This window comes from Balaenoptera physalus (genome assembly GCF_965194825.1).
Source record: "Balaenoptera physalus genome assembly, chromosome: 21".
In the NCBI taxonomy this organism is placed as follows: Eukaryota; Metazoa; Chordata; class Mammalia; order Artiodactyla; family Balaenopteridae; genus Balaenoptera; species Balaenoptera physalus.
Window position 1 is genome coordinate 41,719,156 of NC_138902.1, and position 25,807 is coordinate 41,744,962.

A 25,807-nucleotide genomic window follows, 5' to 3' on the forward strand; every position below is an offset into this window, starting at 1 on the left:
TGATTCTAGTGGATCAAACGCAAACAGAAACACAGTAACAAAGCTACTTAAATCATCCAGTTGAGAGTCTGAGAAGGGTGGACTCCATGGAAAAGTCCAAAAAGCATTTAGTTATATATTTGACCTATGTAATCACTGGTAATAATATCCAATTACTCATTAAACATGTAATCATTAGAGACCTCCAATGTATAGCCAGCATGTCAAAAACCGTATACATAATGATGAATGAGACATGATCCCTAACTTTACTGATGACTATAAATAATACACAATAGGTATATAATTTGAAATTGGAATAAGTGCTACAAAGATACAGGATAGGGTGTCTGGGGAATGAAAATGGAATTCACTTAATTTTAATTATGCCTCACCAAGGAAATATTTAACCTAATATGTAAAATATAAACAGTGATTACCACAGCAGAGTTGTGGAGAGCTCTGGGTAGAAGCATGAACAAAAGGTGTGCAGTGGGAACAAGTGTAACAGAATATATGACATGTAATGGAAAAAAACTGTGTTAGGCAAAATTGTAAATATATAATAATATTTCTAGTGTATATCCAATATCTTAACAATTTAATTAAACAATGTATAAAATATTACCTAAGGAGTATGCCTACAGGATATCATTCTGGCCAGGACACCTTAAAAGTCAGGAAGACAATATTTTGAATAGATATCATTAGCAAATACATCTTTGCTTTCCCCACAGAATGACAATTATAGCACAACTCAAATGCAATATGATGAGTAGATTTACCTTGAAATTTCTCCACTTTCTGATATATTTCTAGATTACAGACAAAAGAATAATGATATTCTGCTAATCGTGTTTTGCAAGAAATACTAGTTTTACAAGTTAAAGTTTTAATAAAATATATTTTTTAAATTTATTATTTAACATTATTAAATTAGGAAACTGAAATGTGTATTTTAACCCCAATCTGGAGATGGTGAAACAAGCGTCACTAGAATTTTTTTCCTGAAAAAAAGACATAACTCTTCTGTGAAATATTATTAAACCAAATAACAGTATTATTAAACCAAATAATAATGTTGGAAAGGACTCTGAAAAAAGTACAGTCCCAAATTATCTGTTCTGGTTTCATTAGTACTGAGTTCAGTTTTGTACCTAAAACTTGTTGCAGCATGAAATCTAGTGTTTTATTTGCAGAGATTTACTGGCTAGTGAAGCAATGAGATCATCAAAACTGAATCAGCACTTACACCCAAACTATTAAACAAAATAAATTAAAAATAAGAGGATTATTTGAAAGACTTGAATAAAAAAGCTGACAGAAGCAGTTATAAATTTCACATACAAATATTAGTGTTTTGCAGCTTTTCTTATAAAGCAGCACTTTGATTTTCTAAGACCAACGAACTAATATATAAACATATACCTTTGCCCCGACATTTAGTGAAAGACACTACTGAAGATGATGATTATAAATGTCAGGTGAATCTGCTGTAAGAAGGAAGGTCACAGGATGCTTTCCAATGGCACTACACCTGGACACAGTCAGGAGTTGGCCAAAGATATGAAAGACCAACTTTGAGCAAATAAAGCCAAAAAATCTTAATTGTAACTTAAACGTACTGATATTGTGAATATAGGTATTGGTAAGCATTATTTTAACGTAATGGTGATATGAAGTAAGAAATCTTTTTTTTTAATCCATTGCCAACAAACACAACTAGCTGTGAGTTATATAACTAAGATGTAAGATGTGAGCTGGACTTTAAGTCATGTTAGGAATATGTTTTAATGGCAGTAGCTTGTACCAGATTAAGACTGTCACACCAACATGTAAATCAAACACTACTTTCTTTGGCGGCATGAGAAAAATGAGTCACATAAACTAAATATGTTTAGTCACATGTATTAAATTCAATTTTTCTTCTACTAGGTAATAATATAAAAACTGAGTATAAACAAATGTTAATTCATGCTAAAGTAGGATGTTTTTCAAGGCAAAAGTTCAGTTGTGAATTTTGAAGTACAGAACAAACTCCTAGTGTTTCTGCAAGACCAGTTTGTTCCCAAATCTTTAAAGATGTGAACTGGACAGTCAAAGTTGCTAATCTGCCTCATACCTTTGGTATTGTTTAACGATTTTAATCCTTCCATACAAAGAAGGAATGCACTTGCTTTTTTCAATGGCAGATAAGATCCAAGGACAAAGGAAAGTTAGAAGTTTGGAAGAAAAACATTCCTAGGAACTGTTATGACATATTTCATAATTTAACGACAATTATCAGTGAAATAGGTCATCATCTTAGTTGAAAGTCATCACCAATCATGTTATGAACTTAATATAAAGTTTTGAATTTTATTTTCTATTAAGTAGATCCATCAATAAGAGATTCATAAATTTGAATCCATTTTTTAAAAATTTAATCAAAAATCTTATTTAACAGATTTACACTGTAAAATTTAAGGTAAGTTAATTTCAAAAATAGAGCATAACTTTCTAAATACATTTGGATAAAAATTATAAATGAACATGCTGAACTTGCTTTATAACCTGTTCGCCCACTTTTGTCAACATGCATCTCTGCCACTGCCTTCTCTAACATGAGTGTTTTTCAAAGACTTTAAGAGTTTTAGAGTTTAAATATGTATTACCTCTTGCAAGTGGTGAGGTTGCAAACCCACTCTAGATTAGATAAACTAACCATTAAACAGCAAGCACACTGTCACATTAAGGACTTTAAATAATGAGACACCTGTTTAAAACGGGCCTAAAGATATTCTATACAGTGAATTGCTATTTCATTCACAAATTTCTGATTACCCTTGCTGTGTGATAACACAATGTTACAAATGCAATAGTGATTCTCTTATCTTCAATATGCTTATTTCAACCATCAAGAGGTACATATTTTGTGAATATTTTCTCCTTTATGCCACACTTGTTTTGATGTATTTATTGAAATACACTTTTGTCTCTGCTAAATCTAATCATTATAATTTGTGACATTTTATATGTTTTATTTTCATTTTTCTAGAATTTCACTTTTTTATTGGATTTCCCCAAAAGTATTTGCTTATGACACATTGAGGGAAAACAGTCCTTTACCACATTATGGTTTTAGAAGCATTAACACAGTTTATATTCCTACACCACTTTCTTCCTGTAGTTTATCACTTTCAACACACTTTTGTTTTAAAGTTCATTTGTAATTTTCTTTCCCAGATGCGAAGTTCTTCAATTTCAAGAAATTATCTACAACTGTTTCTGGATCATGATAGATGCCTTATACACAGTATAAAGATCAGTAAGTAAATAATTATGGTAATTATAACAGCACACTCATTCATACAATATAAACCCTTCAAGCGTACAATATTCCTGTTCTTAAACTAGGTAATAATAAACATATTCTAATACTTGATAGTATTAGACAGAGCTGACAGGAAAGTCACTGGAACATAGTAACTCACATGCATATGCAAAATGATTCTCCAAAATACCAATGGTGTTTACCTTGTTAACTTCTGGTTGCTATGACTTTGGGTGACTTACTTCCTTCTTAGGGCTCTGCTATATATATATATATATATATATTTCTCATTCTATAATACATGGGGTGATATTTCAGCAATAGTTACTCTGAGTTCAATGTAATATGGTCACTGTGTCCACTTAAACTTGACATTTATCTTTATGTTGCACATATTTCATTTAACTCAGTATTATTTAAGATATTAGGAAAATACAAGTATAGGTTCCTCAAGTGGTTTGTGCAAGTACGCCAATTAAATAAATGACAGAACGGAAGTTATGCTTTTTGATCCACTGCTTATTCAACAAATATTTACTGATTACCTATTATATGTCAGGAATGTGACAGGTATATTACTCTATACTACAGATATAGCAAATAAGTAAAACAGGCATATATCCTTGCCCATATATGGCTTATTTTCTAGGTAGCAAAATGAGCCTGACACTCACAATAACTCTTTCCAAAGTGATCAGAAAGAAGACAGGCAGGTCCACATAACACTTTTAGATAATCATCTCGCTGTGTAAGTTCATTTCACCATTTTAAATATCAGCTTTTTTGCTCTCTTCTAATGTACAAAAACAGCAAACTATCATTTGAAGTATATCTTTCTTGCCAATTACAGTGATTCCTCTGCCATGCAGGCAAAATTCTCTACAGCAAATTTCTCAAAATAGAAAACACTGCATTGAATTTACTTACCATCTCATCCATTATACTTATGCAGTGTTTTAAAGAAAAAAAAAAATTCATATACAATGTCCACAGAAGACAGCAGTATACCTTTCAGCTATTTGAGAAATGGAATTATTATAACCTTAATAAAATATTCGGCAGTGTTATATATTCCAACTAGTTTAAATTATTCATTTCATATCCTAGTACTTTTTCCCCACATATGCTACTTTATTGTTTTAAACTAGTTGATTTATAAAACTGTCATCAACATAGTGCAAATTAATGATTCCAGCAAAACACATTTGTGACACCTTAGGTATGTGACAGGCAATTAAAAATGTTGTATTGATTTGTCTAAAATGTTAAATGACATAATAGCCGTAGAGTAAAGTATTGAATAATTTAAGTAAATCAATGTTTTCTGAATTTTGTAGGAGTACAGACTGTCTTGGGTGCTAAGGTAAATCAATATAATAAAATAAAAATGAAGTGGTTTATAATGATGAATGTATGGGTTGATAATAACCAGAGGTACAATCTCATTTAGCCATTGTAACAAACAACTTCCAGGCATCTTTTGTGCACTATTCCCATTAGAAAACATGGTATGATATAGTCAATTGATTTTAGCACTTAAATAGCTTTTCATTTGCAAGACACCTAGCCTCAGTATAAACTAAACCCTTTCCTGGGTATCCATTAGTTATGGCTTGATTTAGAATGATAATACATATTTATTACCATTAGAGCTATTTTATGTGCTTTATGTGGTTTGTAAATAACATTATATTTATGAGAAATGTTCATTGTTTTTCTCCTATATATTTGCAAGATTTAGGATTTAGCATTTTTCTGCTTTTACTGATCTCTTTTTACTCTCATTCCCAATGGTAAATCCAATGGAAAATATTTTTCATTTCATGTAGCTAGGTCTGTATACAAGTTTCAGTTTCCCATTTTGTTTACAAAATGAAGTATGGTACTATATGTGTATGTAGGGACATGTTTTCCCTATATAATGTCTTTTGCGGTTTACAAGTCTAAGGTCTAATGAAATCTTTGGAGCTTTACTACGGGAAAAAAATTAAAATACCAATGTAGACATAAACACAATGTTGCTTATAATTTGAGAGAATTCAGATTTACCCTGGATTCTTTTCACATTCAACCAGAAGGGACAAAAATTAAAACAATGGAAACAGCCATAATTAGCAGTGCTGAAAACGTTAACATCAGTGTTGCAGCTAGACTTGCATGATTAATGTAGATAACTGCTAAAAAACACTTTACCCATAATAGTTATCCCTCTTCTAAAAATACAGAAGAAGATCACCCCACAGAAAAGGCCAAAGACACTAGAAAATCACCAAGGAAAGACAGGTGGAGAAAAGAGGAATCATTTCTGAAATGGGAGACCCAAAGGGGACAAACGTCTAACTCAGATTACAGAAAAGGAGAAGTACAGAATAGTCTCTCATTGAATCTTGGTAGTAAGTCATGGTGGATAAGGCATGGACCCTATGGCCAAACTGTCTGGGACTGGGTCAGTTATTTTATATTGTGACCTTGGTAAAATTATTTGGACTCCAACACTATCCTCTTCTACAAACTGGGAATAATAACAGGATTTATTTCAAAGATCTGATGTGGGGATGAAATGGTTAACTCCATACAAACTGCTTAGCAGAATGCTTGGCATATATTCAACAAGAAGACTGGTACTAAACTCTGGACATACTCTTAGATTTTTGTAGCAACACTGTTTGCTGTGAGAGTTGCTCTGAACTAAAATGTGGCAAATCTTGGGAAAAGGGAAAAGCCCCGCGAGGTTTGTTTGGAAGGGCAGCCGGGCTTAGTTAGATTCTTGACCCCCTCACTTACTTCCACCAAACAGCAGGCAAGAGAAACATCTGGCTAGAGGAAGAGCAGAGAATGTGGGCCCTTTGGACGGAAAACAGGGATAAACCTTATACAGGAGACACTGAGATGAATGAAAAGTTTCCAAGTCCGGAAGACGAATCATGGTCATACCCTCTGGCAACATGTGTCACTGATCACACATCATCACCGCAGGCAGGGAAGTTTACATAGTACTCATAAAACAAGCCAACAGGAAATGATTGGGCAGTTCATCCATAAGACAATATAGCAGAGATTTTTTAAATGAACATTTTTTTTTGTGGGGAAAAAATTTAAAACCTTAATAATGAGCTGAACCGCAGAGAGAAGAATGAGAAGAGACATTTAATGAGCAGGCAAATGAAATGGGATAATTTTCCCAGGGGAAAAGGCAATCGTTACACAGAGAGAAACTGCGAAAGAGGAGCTAATCGTTATAGAAGAAAAGCCTACAAGGGTATAGAAGGCATGAAGCAGAAGGAAGGGGCAAGAACGCTGAAAAGGAGGAAAGTGTCGCTCATATTTTTTAAATATACAGAGAAAAGTTAAAACAGTGACTAAACCGGACTCTGCCAGAGAGGTCGATGTTTCCACACCGTCTTCTCAAGTGGCGACTGCTCTCCACACCCCTGAACAGGTCCTGAACCACTGGCTCTGGATGTAGGGTAGGTATCCTTCCTGCTCTTCATCAGACCCTTGAAACCATTTTCCCTCACACTTCCCTAAAAATGCCCAACCTTAAAACTCTTATCATTACTTTATGTTACCAATTCTGAAACTCACTGACGTCACTCACCAAGACCTGGGTAATTCACCCTTGTTTACTGATCACTTCAGTTCCTAATTCACTGTCATCCTCCTTACAAGTCACCTGTCCTAATGAGTCTTGATTTCAGTATGTTTGTAGATAATGCTTCCAACACCCTAACTACTCACATCCTGGAGCCCCCTCCCTCATTGCTCTTATTCTTCACCCTACATAAGCAATTAACCACAGATTTTGTCATTTCAAATAATCTGCATACCCTTCATGATCTCAATTTCACGCATCCCACTGTAACCACTGCCGACTGGCATCTGAGATCACTTCCTGCAAGACCCAGGCCCCAACAATCCTTCTACCCATAGGAACTTCAAATCGCATTGCATTTTCACTGCCCCTCACCCATTTGGTGCCCTCTTGTCCTCAGCCAGCTTAAATACTATGGTCAATCAGAATAATGATTCTTTCACGTAATTCCCTGACCCTCCTGTCTTTTTTCTCACTGTTTAAACTCACTTGGCAAAAGCACCTTTTTGGGGTAAACCCAGCGGTCCACCTCTATTTCTGCATGCATGCGTCTCATCAGCCTCCCTTATGATGACGGCACAAACCTTAAGTGACCTTTAGGCTCTCCGACAGTCATACTTCTCCAGGCCTTCCATCGACCACTCTCCTACACGGCTCCTTTACATCTTTTCTCTTCTTACATTTCCAACTCTCCTCCCTTCTCCTTAGTTTCAGGGAATGTCCTGATTTACCCTTTGCTGGTGTAACTGCAACATTAGAAAAGACGCTCTGCAGACTCCCACTACCACGTGCCCACCTATCAGGATCTGCACCCCGTGCTCTGCCTTTCCAACTGTTATCTTAATAAACTGCCAAAGTCATCATGCCAAGTCAATCCCTCCCTTTATTTTCTAGACCCAATCATCTGGCCACTTGCGTATATTGCTCTAGCAGTTTTCTGTTCTCGCTTACTGATATTACATTTTGTGCTGCTTTCTTCTCAGGAGCATAAAAATACACTGTTTCTTTTTACATACTGAGAAACAAAACAAAGTGAAATGAACAACGACACAAACTTGCGGGACACCGTTTCTCCCAAACAGCCCCTACACAAGTTATTTTCTCCCCTTTGCAAAATATCTTCTCGTTTCTATTGAATTCACTCAAATTTTGGCTTGTTCCCACAGATCCACTAAAATATAATTCTCAAGCACAAAGTTAGCCAAGGAGTATTTCACAACACCTTCTTTTAAAAAAACTGATGAACTGGTAATGATATAATAAGTAGGTTCAAAGTCTGACGGACGAGTACACACAAGCAAGAAATTTTGACACTGGAATAATCTGCCTCATTCATCACATATGGCTAGAACTATAGGGAAACAAATTATTTGATTTATGTCAAATATCACAACAAAGAATAATAACTTCTGGTTATTTATTTACTTATTGTACATTGTTTCTTAGGGTCTTTGGAGAAAAAATTGTGGGCACATTATGAAAAACAGCTAAGCAGTAACACGAATCAATTAATTAAATCATACCCAGATAGATGATGCATATGTGTATGTGTATACAGAGATATACAAGAAACAGTTCTAAACGCTGATCAGTAAAGTTTCATATGTGGTCAATGCATTAAAAACGTGCAACAAATAACATTTTAAATATAAACACATAACCACATTTACAGCGTACACATACACTCCTCTCAGCTGCTCCACTGCTCAGGTGCATTGTGGTTTCCAACAAACTAAAAGTAGTCTTTCAATGTCCAGAGATTTATTAACATAAAGCCATCAATCAGGTTCTAGTATTATTTGAGAATGAAAAACATGGGTCCAAACCACATTTATTTACATGTAAAAAACACCCTGCTTTTCACACTGTTACAGGCGTGGAAAAGATTGTGATATAGTCAGTCATTTTAACTTTGCTCTTTTTTTCAAACTACTCAGAGAATCTAGCATTGTCTAACTTTAGAATAGAAAATACATTGATTATTTTATTATTAAACATTTGAAAAATGGCAAAAATAAAAGAAAAATTAATGAATTGATAACTTAGTTACTTTTATTCTCATTACAGATGAAAAGAAAGTATATTTATATTATCAAAATACCTCTGTCTTCCTGAATAGTTGGTGAGCTGGAAATAATCCTGGTAAATATTCTCATTTTTAAAGCCCTAGTCTTTATTAACATTTGTGTACATTTCTGAGGTTTTAAATGGGGGTGGATTGAGAACACATTTTAAATTTCATTTCCCCTCAAAATCCAATCAAAATTATGATGAATATGTAAAAAACGTAACACACTTGTGATAGCATTGGTTATGGGAATATAGATACATTGACAAAGATCAGGAAGACAGAAAACATCGAAGGCAATTAATAAAATGACTGTCAAATATACCATTCAATCTTTTAATTGAAAGACACATTGAGTTCACTGACCTAAACAGAGAGACAAGAGTGTTGAAAATTCCAATGAAAAATACATAATTTTAAAAGATTCCTATGATGAAAATACAGGTTATCCACAGAGGAATAAAAATTAAACCACCATCAAACTCGACAATATAACTTGCTAAAATCGGTGCTAACTGGTAAATATTCAACAACTGGCCCAATTTTAGTTTCCTGTGGTCAGAGAGAGATCTTGAAGGACAAACCACAAAGACCAGTACAAAGAAAGTGAAAGTGTTCAGGTTTAATCTCTATGTCCAGATGGGCTCTCTGTCTGGGGTAACTCGCACAGGAAATTGACAAAAAGCAGAAACACTGGAAACCTACATTTTTTTTTTTTCCTTTCTGAAAACGTATTGTTAAAGAGACTACACCTTAGCCTACAGAAGCCTGTGACATTTCTATCCCAAAATGCATCAACAAAAATTTAGCTGCGAATGTTCTGTAGATCTCAAAAAGGGTACAGAGACGTTGGCAACCCTCGAATATCTCTTCTTACAATGCAAGAGCGTTCAGTTCGGCAATGGTCACCCAGCTAAAGAAAAGCTTTCCCAACCTTTCTGCTGCTAGGTGTGGCTCTCCGCCTAGGTTCTGACCATTGCGATGTAAATGTTTAAGAGTCCTCTGGGTTCTTCCCTTAACAGAAAGAGAACCTCCCCCTACATCACTGCCTTTCCCATTTCTTCCTTGCTCGTGCATAGTGATATGATAGAGGAAGCCTGAGGTGGACATATTGGACCATGAGAATGAAGTCAAGTGATAAAGATGACAGAGAAATGACATAGAAGTCTGAAACACATGCAGCTGCTTTCCCAGTCAAGGACCACCTTACACTTCCGTGAGGAGTAACCTATCTTTTTTTAAGTCACTATTATTTGAGAGTCATTCCGATTCAGTCAACTCCAATATTCAAACTAACAAAAGAACAGATTCCAGGAAAATGAAAACAAGAATCAAAAAAATACGGAAGCCCAAGGAGGCTCCATGAAGAATGTCTCATTAGCAAAATAGATAATCTAATTACATTTAAATTATTAAAAGTTAGAACATAAAGATGTCTTGGTCAACAAAAAAGTAGTTCCCTGTCAGCAAAATGTATGTTATTACAGGAATTGCAATGACTCGTCTATATACAAAAGAATATTAACTAGAGAGTCCAGGAAGACCACAACACTGGACAAATAGTTACCGTAGGGTTGTAAAGCAATCTAACATATGACATAGGTTTGAGAAATCGATAAAGACTGTAAGAAAGAGAACGTACTGAACCTGATGGTCTGAACATTCTCCATCAAGTAGCTTAGACAAAAAGATTTACATTTTCTTACGTAAGAGTCCATCACTGCACTTATGTCATTTATAATATTAACACAGCCATGATACTGATTTGTAAATACATTTGAGGGGCATCATAACCTATCTTTTGAAAAGCGCTGGTAGCAGATCTGCTACACGTGAACTTCCTTCGTTTATTAGGTGTTAAGTCTTAGGAATTTTCTAAAACCTCGCTACACATCAGGGCTCTCATTTATAAAACAGTGTTAAGCACAGAACCCCATTTATAAAGTAGGGTTCTAAAATTAGGACCATTCTCCCAGGACCGGTTTGATCATAAATTTAGATAATTTATCTCCTGTACTTAGTACTTAGCACAGTGCCCAGCACAAAACAAACCGTAACTGTTAGCTCCTGCTACCGTTCAATGTTTTCCAACACACAGAGTTCACCTTTAGACAAAGCAAGGTACACGATTATAGATAAAGTACAGACTACCACTGTGAGAAACTTTAACGACGGTAGAGCAGAAATGAATCAGAGCGGGAAGGGAAGCACAGCTTTGCTACTTTCCTTACATGTGAAAATAAGGAAGCAATGAATATGGGCAATCAATAAACACATCTAAATCGGATGGATCGAAAAACAGACTGATATCCTATTTTGAGCTGTAAAGGTTAACTGAGAGAACAACCGTGAACTACGTAAGTTCACACAAATTGGGGAAAGGAAGTTGAAGATACAAGACGGCGGTTAATTGGGTATGTGATTTACACCTCTCAGTTTGCTCACATGACTAACAAAAATGTCATGTGAATCTGTATTATGCACAGTTCTGAACTTTATGCATATTAACTTCATGAATCTTCACAACACACTTAGGAGAGATATACTGCTATTGTTCTGCTTTAAAATTAAAGAATACAGGCACAGAAATTCAAGCGTCTCTCCCAAGACCGACGCCTGCCTCCAGAGGCGGCATCCCTGTGTTTACCGCCTCCGAGAATGGAGAGCAGGATACGAAATCGCAAATTGCTATATTGCGTTTCAGTTGTAATTAGGCGGATAATAAGCGAATTAAATAAAGCCGTATATTTTATGGAGCGGTGAGTTCTAGAGAACAGGCTGTCGCTTGGCAATTAGGAACGAAGCACGTTACAATCTATATAGTAATCTCTTTTTGTATGGTTACAGCCTTCTCTTTTATCACGGGAACACGGTATTAACAGCACTTCCATGAAAGCCAGAGTGCAGCTCTGCCGACAGTTTTTCATTGCGGAAGTTTATTTGTTGACACGCCGATTTTTATAATTAAACTGCACTGCCAGTCATATTTTTAATAATTTCTGAGCTTTCTGTTCTACTTTTCATATGCACAACAAACATTTACGCAGGATACATTTTCATTTAATTTCACAGCTGCTCATATTAAACTACAGCCAAGTCACCGCGCTGGAAACAGCACGCACTTCGAGACGGCAGGGCCGCCGCGGCTCCCCGGTCAGCCCGCTGTTCACAGGCCGCCGCAAACCCTTTTCATCAGGTGGGACGCACGTTACTCAAAGGCTGACCCTGCGGGCCGGTCTCTCGGTAAGGAGCCTGCACCCCGCAAAGCCCCCGAAAACCGACCAAGGCCGAGACGGCAAGGGCGGCGCGGCCGCAACCGAGGGCCGGTGGCGTCGGGGGCCGCGACCGGGAACGCGGACGCGCGCGGCCTCGCCACCAGCCCGCCGCCCCTGAAGCGGCGCCGCCCCGCGCTCCGCCTAGCGAGGGCGAGGCCGAGACTCCGGCCCGCGCGGGCGCCCGAGACAGAGCCCGGCGCCCCGGGCCCGCGGCCGCCCCCCGCCGGCGCCCGCCCCGAGGAGGCCGAGGCCCGGAGAACAGCGCCCGCCAGTCGTCGGCGCGAGAAGGCCGAGGGCCCGCGGGGGGCTGGGCCAGGCCTCCGGCCCCCCTCGAGGAGCGCGAGACCCGAGGCGAGGCCCCGCTCCTCCTCCGCGGGGCCCTCCAGGCCGGAGCAGGCCGAGCCGAGGACGCGACGGCGGGAGGCCCGGCCCTCGGACCCGCCTCGCCGGGGCAGCCCGCGGGTCGCGGCCGCGCAGGACTCACCTGGGAGGTACCGCTCCTGCGCGGAGGTCACCCTCCGGGGCGCTTCCCGGCCCCCCGAGGCTCTGGCACCAGCCCCAACGGGACCCGGAGCCGCTGCGGCTTCCTCGTTTAAGCAGCCGGCGCGGAGGGAGCGGCCCTTCCACCGCAGGCCGGCCCCGCGCCTCAGCGACGGCGCTCCGAGACCGGCGCCCGGGGCCCCGAGACCCGTCCTGCCCGTGGTGCGCAGGCGCCCCCTGGCGGCGGGGCGGGGCGTGCAGGCGGCCGGCGGCGGACCAGCTGCAGAGCGGCCCGAGGGGCCTGGATGCATCGGCGGAAGCCACGCAGAGGGAAGCCCTGTTGCCCAAGGGCAGGTGTGAGAAGCTCCACGTGGAGCACCTGAAGGTGGGGAAGGTCGTGGGCGGCTTTGCGGGGACAGTGTGCCAGGCGATAGAGGAGGCTCAGAAAGAGAAGGAGCTGGGCAGAGCCAAATTCCAGAAGGTTCCGAGCGGAAAAGATGCACTACTGCAGAACTGGACTCCGGGGAAGAATCTCTCTGACCCCTTCAAGTGGTTTGAGAAACAGGAGGCAGGGAGGGAAGCCTCCGGCCCTCCAGGTGAGCCTGAGCGAGGAGAAGATGCATCCAGCCTCTGCAGAGGACTGAAGAAAACAAGGACTGACCGGAATCTGTAATGAGCTTGATTCCAAGATGGAGAAGATCTGACCTTTAAGCCCCTGCCCAGTCCTCCCGTCTGTCTGTCTGACTCCCTCTGTTAGGTTTCATATTCTTGTCTCTTAACCTCAACTGGTTTTTAAACTATACTGCTTTAAAAAGAAAACTAAATAAAGTTTCCTTTCAGTTTACAAAAAAACAAAAAAAAACCCCAAACAAACAGCATGTTGCTTTAAGACCCCCCAGACAATGCTTCGGGGACCCCAAATGAAAGGCCACCTGAGAATCTGCACAGCCACCTACTATTCTTCTGTCCATGAGGTTTTCAACTAAATACTGCTACATACAGCACGTCTGCTGTATGCACCATCCGGTCATCTACTCTTGGGAATAATGATAGATTCACACACAGGAAAAAAAATATTCAGAGTAGAAAACATGATTTGTAAAGAGAAATGAGAAGTAGGCATCAATCTATTTGCAAAGTGGAATCCATCGAGAGTAAAGGTGTTACCAACCTGGGGCCTTGGATTCTTCAATCAGTAGAAATTGGTAAAAGGTCAGACAAGAAATTCAAGCAGGACTTTACTGGGACTCCTGCGGCAACACGAGGGAGCAAAAACAAGACACAGGTGCCCGTGCTCACTCTGAGGAGGGCAGGCTAGTTCCTTAACTGGGGTGAAGGTTAGGGGCAGATGGGTGGGTCAGGCCACAGGGGTGGCTCAGGTCGTCTGCCCACCCCCTTGGTGGTGCGTGGTGAAGGGAGCAAGTACAGGACCCTGCTTTTGCTCCTGGCATCTAGACGTGGCAGTTGGTTTTTGGCCTTTTTGTACTGTATTGTTCGTAATTTGCCCCAACTGCACATGCATGCAGTTATTTTTAGTCCTGAACAGTTCCTTTGTATTCTCTTGCTCCAGGAGACTTTTGTCCAGGTGCAAGCACTTCAGTAAAGGGTCCCGGGTCCAAGTCCCAGCCTACATCAAAGGTAGCTCCATCAGTCTGGCTGTATAAAGATACTAGCTCAAAGGACTATAGAAGAACCTAGAATGGATCACTTTGAAACCAGAAAGGACACAGATATTAAAAGAAGCAAAATGATATAATAATTCATGATTTATAACCTAAATTAGTCACTTATGTAAATTCATATAAACATCGTATATTGATAGCAAGTATGATACTATAAATTTTATTTCAGGTGAAATAGTAGTTTGCTAATGACATCTCAACTGGCAGAGCTAGGACTGTTTTAAACCTTCACATTTTTTTCTGAGATTTGCCTTCCTATGTTTTTTTGTTTGAATTAAATTTCTTTCTTTAGAAAAAGAAGTGTAACATCTGCTTAATTCATCTAAATACTGTTCAGATAGCACTGGCCATCAGTAATGTTAATTTTTAAGAGGAAATAATCATTCTTCTGTTCACGTTGTTTTTGTTCTGTATATATGACAATATATCAATCAATATCATTACCCTTTCATGGAAATTTTAATAAAGTTTAGACAAATGAGTGGCTTCAAAAACATTTTAATCCCCCATTTATTCCCTTTAAGACTGTGTCTAATTTTGTAACTGGCACTTGACAAGGCAATGAGTCTTCCTTCCAGCCTGCTGTTAAAATATTACTTTTGCATGAAATTCCCATTGGAATGATATGTCAAGAAATATGTTTTAAATTCCTTTTTTGTGATGGAAAAATTACATAGTTTCAAAATATTTAGCTACACAGAAGATGAGGAATTAATTTTTCAAGAATCTACGTTATATTGAAAAATCAGAATATCATCAGTGTCATGGTGCAAGATACAAGTTTTATTATAATTGTAGCAAAATCAGATTATAAACTATAAGGCCTGTATGAGAGAGAGAGAGAGAGAGAGAGAGAGAGTGTGTGTGTGTGTGTGTGTGTGTGTGTGTGTGTGTGTGTGTGTTGGGTTTTTTTAAATTTTTGCTTCTTAGGCATGCTTTTGGAAAACAAAAAATGTTGTAATACATGACTTTGACCTAGTTATCTCCTGGATGTTGTGTGGCAAAGGCATTGCTATGGCAGAGGATGAAGCTATAGCTAGGTGGAAAACTGAGGACCTCCTAATCGTAACAGAAGTGGTTTTAACAAGAAAAAACGTAAATAACCTGAGCTAGCTTGGGAGTAGAAAAGTGATGGGTAACTTTTTTTCAGGGGAGAGAAAAGAAGCTAGTTTTCTTGTACAAAAGGGCATTTGTTTATCTAGTCTACCTCTGTCTGCAGTTAGGTGATTTGTGTATGATCCATTGGTTTTAGAGATCACCTCACAACTGACAAAGATAACTAGGAGGGCTGCAGCAACAAAAAAGGCAGAAAGTAATGGCATTGAAGGCAAGGCTCTTCACGGTGGTCCGTGGACCACCTGAATCATTCATACCTGGGGCCCTTTATCAGAAATGCAAAATCTTGACCTCAACACAGATCTACGTAATGAGACTATTTCTAGGTTAGGATACGTCAAGTATGCACTCGATGATTCTTGTGCATTTTATTCTTGTTTGAGATTTGATGATGAGCTTTGGCCCTCCCTATCTGAGGGTGCTTCTTGGTTCTGTGCAACAGTTACTAAGTTAACGACTTTACATGATGTGACCTTACTGTAACCTCTCAGTATAATTCTACGGTAGTTTTGGTTGCAAGACACGGTCCTGTGTGGAGAAAAAACATTGTTGGTTCACTCGGTTCAAGGAAACCAATAATAATAGCTATCAGAGCTTATTTTGGGTGCCAGGCACTGCCCTAATGAGTTTATCTGTGTTAACTAAATTAACCTTCAAAACTACTATAATCGACTCCCTGTTTCTCAGATGAGGAAACTGAGGCACCGAAATAGTAAGAAACTTGCTCAAGGTCATAAAAAAGCAGATGTCAGATCTGTGCTTTAAACTGAGGTAGTCATTCTGCAGACCGTAACCCTAAGCACCACACTGTGGTACATGAAAGAGTAAGTACGGTACTTATACAGAGGGTCTAGGACTGTGGTTTATATGATTTGTTTGGTCACAAAACCCTCTGAGACTCAAATGCAAGCTGTGGTCCCCTCCCCAGAGAAGTGCACAGATGCAAAGGCAAGCACAATTTGCCTGCAACTTCAAGTTGCTCACATCCCTTGGAGCCCATCCACAAACCAAGTTTGTAGATCCCAGCTTATAAATGTGTGTCCTTGGGAACAAAGTACCTGTTTCGGTACAGGCTTTATAACACGTAAAAGTTTCCTCACTTCTTTCTTCCTGAATTTCAGATTTGGAGCTATATTTACATCATCATTCCAAACTGATATAGTAATATATTGATATATTGGAGAATTTATAAACTTCCTAAAATATTCTCTCTACAGAGTGGAAAGTATCAATTAGATGTAAACAAGAGACAAAGAGATTTTTTTTTCAAAGCCAGAAAACCGATGAAATTCCAGACCTGTTCCTCCCACTCACCTCCGTCCAAGTTCTGTCACCTCTTACCTTCCGTCTCCATCACTTTCTCTCACTGGCACTGCCACCGTCTTCGCTGAGCTCTTCATTTCTTCCTGCCTGGATACCCGCCCGTCATCAGCTCTCCTTTCTATGGGCAACAAACCCTCCCACTCATGCTCCACCAGCTGCCTTCTGAGCTTCATACAATGATCAAAGCACACTCCCTGCTTCTGGTTTTCGGAAACAACTTCTCTTCAGTCCTTTCAGTGGGAACCATGGCAGCCACCAGAGCCAGAGGGCCTGAGGCCAAATTCCAGCTCTGCTGCTTAGTAACTATGTGGCCTTGGACAAGTTCCTTAGCCTCTCTGGGTATTGGTCTCCTCAGAATTAAAAGGGGTATAACTACAATACTTTCCATTTACAGTTGTTGAGAGGGTTAAATAAACAACTTTTACGTGCTTAAAGCACTGCCTGGTGTCTAAAAGGCATGGGATCATGTTAGGTCCTTTATAGAGCATATGCAGTCCAGAAATAAATGGCCATACAGGAGCGGGAACCACGAGTCCCACGCTCCACACAAGCAGGCTGCTAAAGAGCTGAGCAGCACAGCACATACACAAATAATCTGAGAAGAGCGTGTGCCACTATAGTATCTACTATTTAGTAAAACAGAGCTATCCCGGTCCTCGAAACAAAGCTCAGCGTTAGAAAAACCACTTCTTATTCCTGGGAGAAAGCAGAGTGGTGCCGTCTATTTCTGCATGCATCTCAGAGTAAATACAATATCAAAAGACATGTTTGGTAAAAAACACCATAAGAAACTTTCATTTAATAACTTAACATATATTCAAATATATACAAAATACAATTTACTTTTATAAATATGTGATATTTGAAGCAATAGAAAATAGGAAAAATCCTCACTGAAATGCTAATTTTTTAAATTGTGTAGAATATATGATAAAAATATAAAGATTCTAATATCACTAAGTTGCAAAAAATTTTTAATTCAGTGTTTTGAAAATCAGGTATTGTTTAACAATTAAGCTTCCGATATCCAACTTCCTTAAAAACTTCGACTTTCCTTCTGCCAATGGAGTTTACTCCAGGCAGGGATTGTCAGTGATGGAAGGTAGGTAAGATATTTCCTCTCTTATTGTTGGTTTCTTTTTTCTCCCTCTCTCCTCCTCCCCATTCTGGTGAGCATATTTTTTCATCTCTTTAGTCTTGAAAAGAGATGAGTTAAACAGAGCAAGAATTACACTGACTTTGTGTTCTCTTGGCTGGGAACATTTGATTGCATGCACCATAATGAGGGCCTTTTTCATTCTCAGTGTAAATGAGCAGTTATTTAGAGATGTAAAATTGATTTGCAGAAAGGTCCTTTGAAGATTTGCATCTTGGTCTGGACTTTCTTACCTGTTGTATCTCAGTGCCTCAGTGAAAGCTTCCAAATTAATAAAACATTTTAGTTATTTTTAAAATCCTAATAAGACTCTTCTCTGCCTTATCAATATAAGGTTAATCATATTTTAGATTTTATCTATGTTCTAAATTTTCTAAATTTTATGTGCATTTATTTTTTAAGGAAAATAGAAACATAACTGGGATAAAAAGTTTTCCTTATGTAGACTTATGTTGGCCTATCAATAATGGATGGCAAAATCATCTCTTTGCCCATTACCGCTCCATTGAGATCAAAGATCTAGTCTTTTTTCATCTCATTTCCAGAGGGGAGATATTACTTGGTCTTAAAGATCAAATTTATTTGACTGGGCAATATATTCAAGGGAGTAATTTAGAAAGAGATTAACAATTCTAAGATAGGCATATTTTATAAGTTAATTACTAATTAATTTATTTATTTTACAGATTCTGGAAACAGCTAACACATGTATCTACCCTCTCTCATTTCTTTGAACCAAATGTGTCTTCTCTATCGAGATTTCATGGTACTGGCATGAATGTATTGGGTGGGACTACTCTTGCAGTGTGATACATTCTGAGACTCACATTTAGACATCCCAGGGATTTCATGGAAAACAAAAGCCTTGCAGACTGTATTAGTTTGAAGCTTTTTGGTTCTGACTATTTAAGAAATGTAGCCCACATACCATAATTGTTTCTTAAAAATCTCTGCTCATATCACAGTAAAAAACAAAACAAAACAAAACAACAAGGTGCTACTTGGCTTTTGTCTACATTCTTTGTTGCATGTGCCTCTCTTTTAGACCTGACTCAGCAGTACGACTGATGAAAGTAGAATCTACGTAATACTGGATTTTATGGTTATGCATTCATTTGGAAGTAGAAGTGGCAACAATGATGTGTTATGTGCCTTGTGCCAGTAAATGCCGTTTAAATAACAAATATATATGCAAATATTTCCATAAATATTTTTAAGATACTTTCAGGTTACTCAGAATGTGTATTTTGATAACAACTTACTTCCAAGCATCATTCTAGGTTTCTTCCCTGGGGATATCATGTTTTTTAAAAAAACCTAAATATCATAAAAAAGCACAACCTCTTTAAGGATGTCAAAAATAGAACACCTCAGACTGCACTAATTACTGTATTTTAATATTATTTGTGCTTATATTTTCCTTTAACTACATTGGAAAAATGAGTAGACTTTAACACACAAGTATAAAGCAAAATCTAATAATCAAAATGCTATTATTTCCTTCATTTTTTTGTACATATCATTTTACATATACCACCAAGAAAGAAAAATCTTGCCAATTAGATTATGACATACTAGCCATTGTAAGACTCAACTTAATTTCACAGATGTTAGTTATGTGAAAACACGTGCAGTTGATAAATTGATAGAATACTGTGTTGTTTAACAACTATTAACTAATGACATTTCCCAGATCATTTTCATAAGTTGTCTTAATGAAAATCTTAGCATTTTTCAAGTAGATAAAATCTAGTTTAAAACCTTGGGAAATAAACACACATATATCTATTGCCTTATTAAATTATTTGATGTATGAGTTATTCAGAAATAATAGTACTCAAAAATTAGATATGACATGATATTTTATAAATTATTAAACTCCCATTCTTTAGTTTAACAAATATTGCAAACTAGAGAATGTTACAGAAAGTCAATATCATAAATTAAGTTAAACAGTAATTGAGTTTATATCAACAATGTTCTCTTAAGCTATCTAAACCAAAAACATTTGGCCCGAATATAGATAGAACGACTAAATGTCTCCTTGGCTTCTCTAATTCAGAAATACATGTCTGGTCTTACGTCTTAATACTTCCTTTTCTTCCATTGGGAATGGAAATTTTAAGGACATTTAGAGTAAAGAGTCACAATTTATGTTAAATCATTCCTCTCCCATCTGCCATAAGGATTTGTTCTATTACCTCTGATAGCTGCTCCCAGTACATACTATCTAACAGTGACTTAGAATTATATAAAAGATATAGGCCATGGTATTTGCCATTAATAAGGATTTCCAAGTTTAATGGTATTTTTTCCTTCTAGTAAATTAAATTAAGAAAACAGTAAAAACGTGGACCTTCCTCAGTACATGCTTGAAAAACAAAGCTATGCTATACTTCTCTATGTCAATTAGAAAATGTTCAATGCCACAATCAAATGCTCTAAGATAAACAAGTGGAAAAATATTATGTCATTCAAGAAAATCACTGCTAGAGCAAATGAACAAAACAAATAGCATACCCTCATTCTAGTGAATGGCAAAAAAATAAAATACAAAATCAATTAACAATAAATATATAACATGCCAGCTTGCCAGGTGATGATAAATTCCATGTGGAAGGATAAGCAGGTTAATACAGTGGAAAGAAACAGCAGACCAATAACAATTTAGAAATTACCTCTCTTTTAAAAAAAATGCAAAATTATACAATGAGAGGCATTTTTGTCCATAAATTTGACAAAACAATTTAAAATATTGAAAACATGCCATTACTAAAAAGAATGAGGAAAACAAATAAATTAGCATGGAAATACATCAAAGGTATTTTAAGCCAAAATTAATAGAAAAGCATGTAAACGTGAAAAGATGGCTCACAGAATAGGAGAACATATTTGCAAATCGTATATCTGATAACTGCTTAATATCTAGAACATATAAGGAACAGGTACTACTCAATAAAAAGACAAATAAATATAACCCAATTAAAAATGGGCAAATAATTTGAATAGATATTTCTCATAGAAAAGAATCATCTCCCCCTGAGATGAGACAAGAAGACTAAAGGGGCTGGAGTTGGAGGAATACCCTTCACCCAGCTCATACAAGACCCTGGTAAAGTTTCTTCCCCTGGGGAGCAGGTCTTCGGTAATGGAGAAGGCTCTGGGAGTATCCACAAGAATTACTCTCTCCTTTCATTCTGCAGAGCTAGGAGGAGATCTTGCTCAGATCTTCACCATGAGAAACTGGCGGGACACCTGAAGGTAAAGCCCATGAACATGTGGGGACGTGCAGGACTGCATCCCCCGCGATTGCTCACTCTTGTTAGATCACACACGGTCTTCAGCACTTAGCCAAATTACTATCTAACTGTTCCTAGTAGACTGTGGCTCTAGCAACCACTACTACAAGTAAGCAGATCTCGGTTGTAATTCTCTGGATTTTCCTGCAACCCTTCAGACCTCAAGGTTGTGCTTGTCCCTGTAAGCTCATTTCTCCAATGGGCCCAAGAAAAGTCATTAACACTCAGTTTGTCCAGATTTTTCTTGTCGCAAGGATGGGTGTGACAACTTCCAAGCTCTTTACACATCGGAACTGAAATCAAGTCCTGAGATTTGGACTTTCAGTGATAAAGAGAATAAAAAGCCATTAGCATGTATCCCTTGTCTATACACAACACATGCCAGAAGCTGATTATTTTCTGTCAGTTTTTGTCCACATGAAAAATAAAGTATCCGCTTGTATCGCCAAGTAATAATGTTGTTTTACATCTAGTGTCATTATGCAGCAGTGTGATTTGATTGACAAATACTGACAGAAAACTTCCAATTTTTTGACTATATATGTCAATAACAGTGGATATTTATCAAGCCTCTTTATAGTATTGCTTTCTCTTAGGGACTAGGGCTAAATAACCCTTAATTTTTAAAGATCTTATTGACCTATTTGAAATTTTTATGTGTAATTACATAAAATGGACTTTGCATATTAATTTTCTAGCAAGTATAAATACATCTACTATTTATACATGTTCATTATATGAATGTATGGCTTTAATCTCAATTGTTGTATGTTATTACTACTATCATTTTCCAATTTAGTAAATCAAGCTTTGAACAATTAAATCCTTTATGTGTTTGAGACAAAAAATACAATGCAACAGTTATGTTTAACAAATGTAAACAACAGCATAACAATTGTGGGAAAATATGTTAGCATACTGTGGATGTCAATGTATATTCTGAGTATTATGATTAACTTCCCTTTTCAGATTACTGACATGAACATATTCTCCTATAGATTTTTTATTTTCCATTGTAATGTCAAAACACCTGAGGAAAACTGATGGATAACTAGAAATGATCAGAAATAAGTGTACCTTGTTTTAACACTGGCACTAAAGAATGATTTCATAGAAAATTCCTATAATAAAGATTAAAATCTCAACAGGTAATTTAAACATGTTGGGAAAATTTGAGCTTCTATGTCTAGGGCAGCATAGGACAATAATTGTAATAAGTCATATATTTATATAGATAGATAAATTGACACACACACAGAACAAATGGTCTTCAAGTTAAAAATCCCTTTTTACCACAGTTTAGAGGAATAATTGTACTAAAAGTAATGATTTAAATCTTTAGTCTGAGAAAGATGTAAAATGACACTAAGAAGTAGTGTCTTTTTCAGTAACTACCTGATTACTTAGTCATGTAAATTAATAAAAATTAGTATTACCACTTATTTTAGTAGTGGGCAACAAATGTACTATTTGGTTCAAAAATGATTTGTAGGTAAAAATATAGTCTTATATACAGAAACCTATTATTCGCTCATTTTTAGTGATCCATTGATTGAAAAAATTGGTTTTCAAAAAACTTGACCTTGTTGATAATGGATATTGAGAAGATTTTAGGTCATGTAGTTAGTTTTGCATGTATTGCACACCCATCTGCTTCTCCATCTGGCAGCAGACACAGAATTGTTACGTACATTCTTCTCACCAACACCCTGATTGTTAGCTTGCTGCTGATAGCCCTAGCGTAAGCTTCATTGGGTAATTATTTCAGGCAGAAAACAACCAACCCACATGTTCAAGAATAATCACTAGTTCAATTAACTAACCAGAAGCAGGTGATGTTTTAGTGTCCATGAGTAAAAATGATTTCAAGTTCTGCATCACTTCAATGAAAATATTTAGATAGCAGATGTGCTATTTTGCACTGTGAGAGTACAGAAAATAAAAATAAATATGACATCTGTATAACAATATAACTTTACAGTAAACGATGAATAGTTTTTTAAAACTTAATATTCCTCGTTAGCTCTTTTATTTTAAAATAATATAAACACACATGAAAAGCCACCACTATGATATGTTATCAACAGTTTTTAAAGTCTGCATTAGAAATCATGGAAAACCTTGAAAATATAAAGAGAAAAATATCACTCTACCTCAAAATGCTACCTGTCTTCTACCTATTTTTTTGTAATGTAGATGTCAATTCCGTGTTTTAATCTTTTAACCTCTTATTTCATTTAACATTAACTTTTGAGTATCTTTCCATGTAAAAGAATCTCATTTATAACAAGATTTTCAGGAACTACTTATAATCTCAAACATAATTGTTTCATCTGTCCCATAGTCATTTTAAAATGTCTTTGTTTTATATACATAATTTCAATCTAATATCTTACTGATAATGAATAACGCTAAGTGTACATGTACAGTCTTATAGCTTTCTGAATATCTTTAATGATTTCTTTGGACCATATTTCTAAATGGAAGTTTATCAGTTCAAATGGCCTCTAATTTTCCATATAGTTCTTGTTGCTTTCTGCCAAATATCTTTGAAGATACTGTGACAACAACACAATCTCCAGCACTGCATCAATATGCCTTTTTCCACAGGTTTTTTTTTAATACAGCAATTTAATTTGTTTAAGTTTCTGAAAATAATTAATGAGGAAATAGAACTCATAAATTTATTGTATATTGTGGGATATATGAAATGCTTTAAATGTAAATGGAGACAGGTGATCTCTAGTATTATTCCATCCAAGAAGGTTTGGTATTTACCCATTTCATAGGAATAAAAGAGAAATTAGAATTTGAAGTAAGAAGAAAATATGCCACCTTTCCACAGAAGAAATATAATTTGTATAATCTTAATGGTAACTGGAGGTTGAAATAAATTCCCTTCTCTAGCTCAGGTCTGAAAATAGGATTCAACTACTGAACAGTCAGACAAAGCATATAACCAAGTGTAATCACCAACCATGTTTGTTGACATTTGTCAGATGGGAACTGACTTTGCCTCTAAATGAAAAATAACGGCAAAAAAATAAAACTATACATTCATTGACTTACGGAATTTTGCTAAAGCTTGTTAAACCAGAAAGAATGAAAATGAATTGTGTAAACTTTCCCTAAAATTTAGGAAAAAATAACTATTTAAAACATTTTATGATAGAGACAACTGAAAACTAATAATGTATAAGACAAAAAGTATAATAAATAAATCAATTGTTAAATATCTTTCTTTAAAATATTTCTAACTAAAATTACCAACCATTAATCTTAAATTACCAAAAAGAAGAGAAAACAAACAGACAGAAATTTGAACGAAGCTTTATAATAATGAGGAAGGATGTAGACCTATAAACCTAGGTAAGTAGGAGATTAAGAAAATACATATACAGCACTATGTTAATTATTCTGATTATATAGAAAAAGCAAACATTTCTAGTAAAATAACAATATAAATTTTGACTCATTTTAGTTGAAAAGCTCTGAAGAGACCAAATATTAATATGATATTGGTTGCATACTTTCAAACATTAACCCTAGAGTCCTGGACTTAACCATTGAGATGAAATCCCAGTTCTACGTTCTGGCTTTTGCAAGAATTTGATCAAGTGACTTGGTTCTCTGAGCCTCAGTTTCCTTGTCTGTAAAATAGGGATCTTGATACCTATCTTGCAGGATTGTTCTGAGGATCAACCAAGGTAAGTTTATAAAAGGCATGCCACCTAATAAATTGACACTGTATTGTGGTGTGGCACATGTATGTGTCTATATCACAGTGTAATTAGATGCTCTGGTGATTAGTAAAATTAGTAAAATTCCCTCTCAATCACTAGTGAACACTTGTAGTTTTTGTGTATTACATACCAGATCATTCAAAAAGAATTGAACATGTTCAAAAATGAATTACTCAGTGACTAGTAAACACATATTAGGCACCAACTTGTAACTGCTCTTATATCTGACATTCCTAAAAAGCTGTGAATCGTCTTTGATGATTCTGAATCACCACTCAGCCCAGTCCAACATCGCGGAAGGCTGACCAGACCTCTGTGTTCCTCAGCCCATGATCTGGTAAATTCTCCATAAATAGTGGAAGGTAAAATCTTGTGCCCTCTGCAGGCCCTGATTGAGGCAGATAAAGTAAAGTGATAGAACTTCAGCTGCCTTTTTCAGACTCACGTAGAAGATGAAGCTGATTTTGCGGGTTGTCTCAAACTCAGTGATAAGGCCACATTCATTTAACCAAAAATGTTTATCTCCATTGCATCCATATATGGGACACTAAATACCAACATGTGGTGATTCAATACGTAAGAAATTTCCCAGTAGTTAATGTCTTTTATGCTATATCGTACCTAAGTACCTTTGGGCCATTGTGTGTGTGTGTGTGTTCGTGTGCGTATGGGTGTAAAGGACATAATGACCGGGGTTATTAATCAGCATACACTGAGGGTTTTCCCCACAGCTTCAGGAAGTCTTTGAAAACATCAATGTCTAGCAGGATAAGGCTCCTCT

General features: G+C 37.1%; 1 protein-coding gene across 3 annotated transcripts in view; it reads right to left on the reverse strand.

Annotated features, from left to right (window-relative positions):
• LOC309651390 (uncharacterized protein) overlaps positions 1–16,293 on the reverse strand; it is a 797,009-nt gene extending 780,716 nt beyond the window's left edge. For all 3 annotated transcript variants that reach the window (XM_082444127.1, XM_082444129.1, XM_082444128.1), the window contains exon 1: positions 12,712–16,293. In XM_082444127.1, the coding sequence (XP_082300253.1) occupies positions 12,712–13,018 (307 nt within the window). In that variant the 5' untranslated portion in view covers positions 13,019–16,293. The remainder of the gene's footprint in view (positions 1–12,711) is intronic.
• Between the last annotated feature and the right edge of the window lie 9,514 nt (positions 16,294–25,807).